Raw genomic sequence first — 11,080 nt, forward strand, 5'->3', positions numbered from 1 at the left:
GCCATGTATTTACTATAGTTTGTTCATTTAGCCTACTCCTCCCCCTTTTAAATGCTTTTAAAACACTGGGAGGTATGTTTTGTTTTTTTGAGTCAATTGAGGACTTCTATGCAATTCATTAAGGGTGAAATTCACTTTAGTTCAGAGGACTCCTCTAAGGCCCAGTGCATAACTTAAGCATATACAATATTTATACTGGAGCACGGCCAATGGTTTCCAACCAAGATAAGGCCCCATTGAGCACTGTACAAACACATTGTAAGAGAGAGTCTCTCTCTCTCCCCCTTGAGGTGCCTTCAGTCTAAATAGACAAGACTAATGGGAGTGGGAAACAGAATCATTTCCTCAAGATCACGCAGTGAGTCAGTGGCAGAGCTAGAAATAGAATTCTGGTCTCCCATCATCTATCCCCCATCTACTTCTCTATCCCCTGGACCACACTGCCACTCCAAACTGCACTCTGCCTACCAGTCAGAGTTAAATGATGCAGTTTTTACTCAGACCTTTGTTCACAAAGGGAATTTACTGCCATTGCTAAGTATCAAGATGAGGGCTTAAAACACTGCTGAAGCTAGAATGTAACAAACAAACTCCACAGCTGCGACTTAGCAAGGCACAAACCCGTTATCAACAGGATAGCAATTTGAAAGCAAGATAAGAGCAGTATGTGCAAAGAGCTACATGGCTGTTACTTCAACTTGTTGGGGATCTCTGGGCCATTGTGGTCTGTTTCTTTCCTACGGGAATGGGAGAGCGGTGTCAGAACAAACTCCCCCACGCCACTTATTTGTTGAAGGGCATAACTGCAGGAAAATGAGAGCTCAGTCTAAAAGGCTTATTCAGTCTTTGGTTTCTCAACTGAACCAACCAGCTGGAAAGCCAATGAGCACCAGATGAAATGGGGGATTATGGGTGAAGCGGGCAGCTGCCCACTGGGAGCTGGACAGAGGTCACAACTTAAAATGTACAGAGAATATTTAAAAGGAAGTTATCAAGGTATTTTACGTCATCTTCAAAAATTCCATTAAGCGCTTCTATTTTGTTTAATCCTCAGTAGCAATAAGCAAGGCTCCTTTCATAACCTGTTACCAGTTGAACTATTTAAGTGAGAGTGTGTTTCACACATTCAGCCTAGCCAATGGGACATCTCACAAAGAAAACTCACCTTAATTTTACAGCAGGAAATTGATATTTAACTCAAGATGGCCACCACATAAAACAACAATCCTCTGTCGGTCCAACCAAAAACATGCGGTCAGAGTTAGACTCCTGACCAAGCCAGGTTTCTTGGGTTAAGCCAGGATGAAATCCTTTCCCACCCTGCCCCAGCTTCACCCAGAACTGGTCCCTTAAAGAAGCAGCAGCCAGTCCTGTTATCTTGCCTGTTGGGTCTGACTGGTTTCTGCCTAGTCCCACCCCTTTTAGCTCCTGGAGGATCAATCCTTGTTGGTTCCACCAGCAGCTAATCCTGGATGACCGCTCTAGGCACCTCTTGGAGGTCTGAGCTTGCTGCTTTTTTTTTCAGAAGGACATCTTCTTTGGACAGACAGAACCCAGGGGGTGCGGCCTCTATCAACAGGCAGCAAACGCCTGGCACACCTCATCAGAGAGTGCTTTTAAATCTGTGAACCCCTAGCGTGGGCTGGCCATACTCATACAAAGACATTCATACCACTGTAGCTTATTCCCTTCCTGTATGGGAATAGCTATATTGGTATTAGCACCATCATACCAGTATAACTGCATCCATACTAGGGGATTTGTACTGCTTTAATTATACTGGTATAATTGTCCATGCTAGAAAGTTGTATTGCTTTAACTATACTGGTATAGATAAAGTAGTATAGTTTGGTACAGTTCTGGTCAAATACCAGTAGAGTTAAAGCAGTACAACTTTCTAGCACAGACAAGTGCTAAGAAATTTTTTTATCGGCCATGGGTACTTGATACTCATTTAATCTTTCATTTACTGTAAACAGAATTCTACATACTTTGTAGGAAACTATTATCAGTGTCAAGTGATTATTTACTGCTCATAGTTCCACATGTCAGGACAGAGTCCATAAACAGGGCTGCAGTTGATTACTTCCTTCAGATCTCAACACTGTGCTTCTATAAACTGTTATAATAAAAAACTCATGGACATATTCTGCTTTGAGTTATCCCATTCAATCCTTTATGTCACTGGAGGCCTGTAAGAGTGAGAACACAATCTGACCTACTTCTGTCTAACATTTAGGGGTGAAATCTTTCCTTGACTGAAGGCAATAGGCATTTTGCCATTGACTTCATGGAGCCAGGATTTCACCCTAGGGGTTGAAGTGCCAATGAAACAAAATCTACACAAATTATACGAAAATGTATTGCTGACAGATTTCTGCCTTCTAGGAATATTTACTGCCATATCCTTGCAAGGCTTTATCTCTGCATGTATAATTACTCTATATCAATGAGCTAATAGAGATACAGTGTGTGTCATTGTACCATTAAAATATTTGCACAACCTTTTCTAAACAGCTACAGATCTGCTATTATGCCTACAGCCTGGCATTTCATATGGCACCTCAACAACAGCAAGGAAATGTCCTGTGATCACACTCTCTGTCCTATGTAGTTCTTTCTCTATTTTTAGGTTTTCCCCCAAATCTATTCCCAGCAAAGCTTAAAATACCTTATTCAGGGTGGTTATAACTTGCAGTTAATTGATTTTGGAATAACTTAATTTTTCTTCTACTGAAAATCAAAACAAAAGAAACACTAAAAAAAGAATGATTTCAGTGGGGACTACTTGCAGAGCACAGTGCTGCTAGGTGTAAATGACTGTTTTGCAAGTCTTGCACTGTTTCATGTTTTATTTAAATTCCCAACTTTTGGAGAGAAGCGATTAGATAAGAATCTGTGTTTTCATTTTAAAAACAGGTATAGTCCTATCCCTCACGGTTGCAAAGGAAAACCTGAAAAAGTGACCCAAGTGCACCCTAAGAGCTCCGAAAACAGGACAAACAAAAATAACCCAACATATCGTATATACTCATTCATAAGCTGAATATTTTTGGTAAAAAACTGACGCATCAAAGAGCAGGGGTCGGCTTATAAATAAGTCTACACCAAAATTTGATGATTTTAAACTCTAGGGAATCATTGAATTGAATATCTAATACATTGTCATTTTGTTTACCTGGAGCGTCTGCAGGCATGGAGGCCCTCAGCTCCCGGTAGCCGCTGTTCACCGTTCCCAGCCAACAGGAACTGTGGGAACTGGCGCACCACTTCCTGCAACTCCCATTGGCTGGGAACAGCAAACTGTGGATACTGGGAGCTGAGGGGCTCCATGCCTTCAGAAGCTCCAAGTAAACAAAACATCCCGACCCACCAGCGGCTTACCCTGATGGGTCAGGAGCCAAAGTTTGCCAACCCCTGAAATATAGGGTCGGCTTATGAAAGGGTCATACAGTTTTTGCTATTTTTACCTAAGCATCTTGTGGGGTTGGCTTATAAATGGAGGGGCTAATGAACAAGTATATACATTATTTTAAAAAAAGTCTCATGAGTTTTACGCCAATCTCATGATTTTTGGCAGCTTGACTTGTGAGTTTTAAATTTTTGGTGTTGGAAATAGTGATAGCGCATTACCATTCAACTTGAATAAGGATGGCAGAATCTGGCTTGTAATATTGTTATATTTTTTTTCTTTTCTCCCATGTTTCGTTCAGAGGATCATTTCTATTAAAACAAGATTGGAGTCAAATTCACCCCAATTTAATGCAGAAGGCATGTAAGCTGCCCCACCCTACGATATCAGGTCTTCTGCATCCAGATGTAGATTCACACCAAAGCTGGTTGATTTACAAAAGGGTAGAATTTGGCCCAATGGTTTTCAAATTTTTCTATGAGGTGTCAGCCCATGTTTGATGAGTGACAAAAGAAGACATAAAACTACCCCCTAAGAGACAGATAAATGCTAGTTGTCTGACCTTTAACTGGTTAAAATGAGGCTCTGTAAGTCCTAAAACTCCTGGACTGGACTACAACTGGTTACAAGCATAGCTGCTAGAGGACTAGAGTTGTGTGAATAATTTACTCTGAATAGTTGTCAAAATTACCCCTGTTTCAGCTTCAAGTGTGTTTACTGACTATGTAAGAGATCAAAGTCTCCATACAATGCAATGTTGTGGCAACAGATGATAAACTAAAGTACTGCATTTCACCCTGAGATATCACTGGATCCCTGGATCACAACCTTTCCAGTCTACTGTACCCCTTTCAGGAGTCTGATTTGTCTTGCATACCCCCACGGTTCACCTCACTTTAAAACTACGTGCTTACAAAATCAGACATAAAATACAAAAGTGTCGCAGCACACTAGTACTGAAACATTGCTTATTTTCTCATTTTTACCATATAATTATAAAATAAATCAATTGGAACATAAATATTGTACTTACATTTCAGTGTGTGGCATATAGAGGTGAATAAGCATTGTGTGAAATTTTAGTTAATATTGACTTCCCTAGTGCTTTTGATGTAGCTTGTTGTTAAACTAGGCGAATATATAGAGGAGTTGATGTACCCCCTGGAAGACCTCTGCATCCCCCCAGGGGTACACAGACCTCAGGTTGAGAACCACAGCCCTCGATTCTCAGAAGTGTCATGTGGTAAATGTACCTTTATTGCTATGATTACTTTAACAGCTGAACTGTAAACACAGGTATGCATATGTTTTTAAGGTAATAAAAATGTCATTCAAGTTACTTTGAGTTGTACAAAATACGAAGGGCACGGCTATACTGGAGAGCTACTCTCTAATGTAGTCACTCTAAGGGCAGGTCTACACTATAGTCGAGATCGATGCTCTGAGATCGATCCACCAGTGGTCAGTTTAGCGGGTTTAGTAAAGACCCACCAAAACAACTGCAGGTCGCTCTCCAGTCGACTCCTGTACTCTACCCCTGATGAGAAGAGTAAGGTAAGTCAGATACCACACAGTGTAGACCCCACGGTAACCCGACCTAAGGTACATCGACTCCAGCTGCATTATTCACGTAGCTGGAGTTGCGAAGCGTAGGTCGACTTACCACAGTAGTGTAGACATAGCCTAAGCCTACTGGAGAGAGCTCTCCCATCAGCTTGACTACTCCAGCCACTGCGAGCAGCAGAAGCTATGTTGGCAGGAGAAGCTCTTCGACTGATATAGTGCTGTCCATATTGGTGCTTATGTTGGTGTATGTAAGTTATGCTGACATAAGCTCTAGTGTAGACATAGCCTAAGATACCTGACACTGGTCAAATTTACATGAAGAAAAGAACATCTTGGACCAAATTCTGCTCTCTGTCACCACACAGTAACTACGCGGACATCAAGGACGTTATTCTGGTTCTGCAAGTAAGAACAGAAACTGGTCCTTATTTGAGAGTATCATTACTGAAATCAAAGGAGACTTTTCTCTATTAGAATATTCCAAACAGGAATATTATATTGGTTTGTTTGTCATGGTCATCCCTGTGATTATACAACTATGGACATGTCCCATGTTCATTCGAAGCCCTATATTGACCACCTCTCTCCTTTTACATGAAGGACCAAATTTAGCCATGCTATAAGTGGGTGCATCTCTCACTGAAGCCAACGAGAGCTGTGTCCGTATCATAGCTTCCTACTCAGATTTGAACCTTAGCGTTCATAACTTGAGAAGCTAGCATGAACCCCTCTAAGTTTAATTACCAGCTTAGATCTGATCTCGCTGCCACCAGCCAAAAATTCCAGGGTTTTGGCTCCCACGAACCTTCCCTAGGGGAACCTCAAAGATCAGAGGTCTGAGTCTCACAATGCAGGGAAATAAACCATTCCCCGCCACTCTCTCCACCCAGAATTTCCTCTCTGGGAACCTGGAGTTACTGATGCAACCTTCTTTACTAAATACAAGACAGCAATGTTCTCCTCTCTTCACAAAGAGACAACCCCAAAGACAGAACAGAAAAGATTCTATCTCTCTCTCCTTAGCCTTCTCCCGCCCTGGGACACGAGGAGAGTTAAACACAGAGAGCAGCTTTTCCCCTCCCCCCGTTTTCCTTTTTCCCCAATTCTGGTGGGTCAACTAGAAACAAAAAAATACAGGTCTTAAAAAGAAGCTTTATATAAAAGAAAGAAAACACGAGATAAACATGACTCTGCAACCTAGATGTTAAGATACAGGGTTTCAACTATAGAAAATGAATAAACAATAGAAAAGGGATAAACAGCCTTACCCAAAAACAATACAATTTAAAGTACTTATAGCCAAATACACATAAAGACTCCACCAGCCAGATACACAGATGCAAATACAGCAAAACAATTTAAAAGACTATACTTTTGCTAACTTTGTACTTACAACTGGGAAACTGAAGATTAGAAGCTTACAGATAGAAAAGATCCCCTCTCATAGCTGAGAGCCAGACAAAAGACACAGAGCCAAATATTCCCTCCCTCAGCTTTGAAAAATCCGGTTTCCTGATTGGTCCTCTGGTCAGGTGTTTGGTTCTTTTTGTTAACCCTTTACAGGTAAAAGAAACATTAACCCTTAGCTATCTATTTATGACAGTCCGATACTAGGAGGGGGTCAATTTTGCATGACGTCTTCATGAGGCCTGTAATTTTTCATACTTAGAACCACCTTCAAAGTACCCAGGAGCACAAGTCACCAGGCTGTAGTATGTGAAAGGTGGTATGTGCTTCTGCCAGTGAAGCAGAAATAAGCATAACATTTTAAGTGAGGGTAATTACCCATTGGAACAATTTACCAAGGGACGTTGGTGGATTCTCTGTCACTTGAAGTCTTTAAATCAAAACTGAAGGCTTTTCTAAAAGAGATGCTGTAGCTCAAACAGAAGTTATAGGCTGGATGCAGAGATAACTGGGTGGGGCTCTCAGGCCTATGCTATAAGCAGTTAGACTAAGATTTTCATAAAGATCCTTTCTGGCCTTAAAAGCAATGAAAATCTGGTCCCTTGGAATTCAGGGTGGCATCAGCAAGTGGATAGGGGGATAATGATCTTCATGGCTTCTTGATTTTCATTCCCAGGGTCAGATTCTGGTGCCCTGACTTATGAGGAATAGAACCTTACTCACTGAAGTCAGTGGGACTGTTTGAGGATTAAGGAGATACCTGACATGAGTAAGAGTATCAGAATCTGTCCCATAGGCTTGGACATCACATCTGCTCTACATCAGCTGCCTTGTGTCCATTAGCAATTGTTCTTTGTAGCATTTGTTGCTATTTACTTCAGGGTCTTTGTCGGACTCTGTTAATACCAAGGCAGTCTGCTCTCTCAAGAACTCCTCCATTAGATATCCCTATTCCATTCTTTTCAGAGTCATCACCAGAGCAGTGGAATGTCTTCCAAAGTGCAGTAAGCTCCGTGACTATTAGTTGTCATGTTCATGTCAGGTTCTTTTGTTTGTTTCGAACATGTGGTTCTTTCTTCCTTTCTCTAACGTGAACATGTGTGGGTTTCTTAAAAAGAAACAATGTATGATATGTACCCTGGTCTAAGTGTTTACATGAGCAAAAGCAAGGTCGAAGATGTGTGCCTTGAGCTTGGAATGGAAAGTAGTGAGATTTGTGGTATCCTCTTCACTGCCAGCTTAACCTTTGAAATGTTCTATATTTATTTACTCTCACTTCTGCTCTGCAGGACCTTGGTTATGTAGCACCTAACAAGAGCTGGGTGAATTTTTTTTTGTCTGAAACTTATTTTTCAGCGGGTTTTGGGCTATCACAACACTGTGGAATGCTGTAGGTAGGAATTATTTTTAATGAGGCTAACATATTTGTTTTGTTGTACATTTAACACCTTCCCTTGATCTCCTTCCAGTGTAATTTTGGTGCAACTCAAGGGGGAGGGTGGGAGGAAGAAAAGGAAGGAAGAAAAGGGGAATAACATAGGTGTTGTATGTGAATGGTGGCTAGATCCCACCATTTTATTGCCGCATTGGAGGAACGCAAATAATAGTGACCATTACAACCCATCAGAAAGGAAAGCTCTATACTCACTTTAGGTTTCCATTCAAGAGTACAGCAATCTCTTTTATGAGCACAGTGACACTTGTTCCTTAATACCTGTAAGTTGGGATCCACAATCAGTCTGTACCCTTAGCATAAAAACTCAAGCAATCTGCATACAGAAGCAGAGGAATCTGTGGTTGGGGCACTAGTCTAGGACTTGGAAGACCTAGAGTCAATTTTCTGCTCCACCACAGACTTTCTGTGTAGCCGTGGGCAATTTAGTCTCTCTCTGTGCCTCAGTTTGTCATCTGTAAAATGGAGATAATGGCACTTCCTTAGCTCATAGAGGTGTTGTGAGGGTAAGTATATGAAAGATTGTGAAGTGCTCAGATACTAGAGTAATGGGGGGTTATGTAAACACGATAGCTAGGAAGGTTTTCATTGATGAAGAAGGCTCTTAATGTGTAGTCTTCTTGCATTTGTTTGGAGATCATGCTTTTACTGTAAATACTAGAAATCTTGACTGTACAAATGCCACAGATAGCGATCAACCTCCACAACTTAATACAGCAAAAGGAAAGCTCTGGTGAGAAAGGCCAGGGAAATTTGCATATATAAATGCATGTATGCAAATAGAACTTGATTCCACTTTCTATAAAGGATCACGCAATACATTTCTCAATAGCGAAGACATTGATTATGACTCATTCTTTCTGCATTAATGAAAACTTAAACCAGGATAAAACTTTCATAATGAATGAAGGTATCATACCCAGCCCAGAACTATCCGAGATTCGCATATAATATTCAGTGGAAGACGGTAACACTGAAAGGCGCACTCAGAACCAATTTACAGCAGTGGTTAACGATCATATTGTATCTGATACAAACAGGCTTGGCTCTGCCGGCTCCGAGGAGCCTACAAATGACATTATAAATGTTACACTCTGATACCAGCCGCAGCAGGCTCAAATCAGACACACCTCTATATGCCTGTAAAATCCCCAAGGATTTCTTTTTCCACTTGGGAGATACACAGCCTATCAAGGTCAGTTGCAGTCTGGCTGACAGAAGCCCTGTGCAGACATCCTATTATCGTACAGCTGGGTCCTGCAGGGGTGGGTTTCATTGAACAATGCTGTGTGCCCGTAAAAATAAAGACATGGAACTCAAATCTCATTGATACAAAGGCCCCTTTCCAGAGCAACAGTGGGCTAGAGGGTCACTGCTGCTCACGCTCAAAGAGTATGTCTGCACAGCAAAGAAAAAAACGTGGTTGGCCCGTGCCAGCCAATCAGGGCTCATAGGACTCTAGCTGCGGGGCTGTCTCATTGCTGTGTGGCTTTCTGGGTTCAGGCTGGAGTCCAGGCTTTAGGACCCTGTGGGGTGGGAGGGTCCCAGAGCTCAGGTTCCCGCCCAAACCCAGAAGTCTACACAGCAACGAAACAGCCCCGCAACCTGAGCCTGAGTCATCTGTCATGGGCCAGCCATGGGTTTTCCTTTGCTGTGTAGACATACCCTTAGCGCCAATAAAAATTAGGCCCTCTCTCTCTTATGGCCTGACTGGTGGGTCTGCAAGTCTCTAGGACAGTATGAACACAGAACAAAGCCAGACACAAAATAACTCACTCGGTGACACCACCACATCAAATCAGTCAGTGTTTCAACTTACCTTGCAGGTGTATTATCCATTTGCAAACTGAATGTGAACATGGCAGATGAGGCAACCTTATCCATAGATACTAGAGCTCAGAAGCAACTGGGGGGGCCCTTAAACCACAGTAGTTCTTTTCCCTGGGAGATCAGAAGAATTTTCATAAGCAGAGACAAGTCCTTTTGCCCAGCGGGTACCAGGGCAGTTCTGTTGCATCACCACCACCCGGATTGGAGGCTGGAAATCCGTAGGAACCTCAGGAGCATATTCCTTACTGGGATCTATCCCCCTACAGTCATATAGCACGCAAGAAATCAGGAACACCAAAAGCAGAATAACATAACTAGCTACCAGGATGATCAAGTTCAAGGTTACAGGGTCAATTTCCAAGTAAAAATCCATTTCATTCCATACTACTAACCGAGAACTCAGAGAATGAAGCTTCATGCGCACTAGTGAGCAATGACTACCTGATCAGAATAAATGTATTGGCTTTGCGGTAAAAATACATTAAGCCTCAGCACTCCTGCAGCAATGGATTTTCCTGAACTGGATGATTAAAGCTGCTCAGTTTAATAACTTAAGCTCCTTCTTTTAATACCATGTTGGCTACATTGGCAGAAGCTAAATTTGATTCCTTTACCAACAGCAGACTATCCATCTTGCTATTAGAACCCATCTTTCTTTTTTCTTGGCAGGCATGCATCAAACAATGCATTTGTTTTATTTACTCAGCTCCAGAGATGGCTTCATGGACCAGGGCAAGTTATTATGACTATCAGAAGGTTTTACTGAAAGCCACAGATAACAAAACATTAGCTGTACAAAGCTGCAAATAAGTAAAGAGCTGAATGCGGGGGGAAAAGATGAAACAAGGCAGGACTTGAACAGAAGATTATTCCAGCTGGGATTTATAGTATTTCACACATGACTCTATAGACTAAAAAGACATTTTTTCACTGGGAAATGTTCTTAAAATGTAATGAGCTTGATTCTCATTTATGCTATGGGACCTCTGTACTGTCCTGGTAGTATAAAGAGGCCTTAATGTATACATTACTATTTATTTGTATTGGTAGTGCCTAGGAGCCCCAGACATGGACCATGACCACATCGTGCAAGGTGCTGTACAAACACAGAAGACAAAGGCAGTCCCTGCCCCAAAGAGTTTACAATCTAAATATAAGACAATAGGAGGATACAGACAGATGGGGAAGCACAAGGATACAATGAGACAGTGTTGGTCAAGGTGAGAGGCAATAGTCTCATCACATCAGTGGCCTTACTCTAGTCTAGTTTTTTGTAGGTGTCATAAACAGATAGCTAAGGGTTAATGTTTCTTTTACCTGTAAGGGGTTAACAAAGGGAACCAAACACCTGACCAGAGGACCAATCAGGAAACTGGATTTTTCAAAGTGAGGGAGGGAACTTCTGGGTGTGT

The 11,080-nt window shown here is 41.8% G+C and overlaps 2 protein-coding genes across 2 annotated transcripts in view; both read right to left on the reverse strand.

Annotated features, from left to right (window-relative positions):
• The window catches only part of MMD (monocyte to macrophage differentiation associated), a 139,751-nt gene that overhangs the window by 56,416 nt on the left and 72,255 nt on the right, over nucleotides 1-11,080 (reverse strand). The gene's annotated exons all lie outside the window — the stretch shown is intronic.
• On the reverse strand, nucleotides 9,757-10,086 carry SMIM36 (small integral membrane protein 36). The gene has a single exon (XM_075071951.1). It carries the CDS (start codon nucleotides 10,084-10,086, stop codon nucleotides 9,757-9,759), a length of 330 nt encoding a protein of 109 aa, XP_074928052.1.

The sequence above is a fragment of the Chelonoidis abingdonii genome, chromosome 13, assembly GCF_003597395.2.
Source record: "Chelonoidis abingdonii isolate Lonesome George chromosome 13, CheloAbing_2.0, whole genome shotgun sequence".
Lineage (NCBI taxonomy): Eukaryota > Metazoa > Chordata > Testudines > Testudinidae > Chelonoidis > Chelonoidis abingdonii.

What these genes read in the sequence shown, in the direction of transcription:
- SMIM36 (XM_075071951.1), bottom strand. Translation starts at nt 10,086, where the DNA reads ATGAAGCTTCATTCTCTGAGTTCTCGGTTAGTAGTATGGAATGAAATG.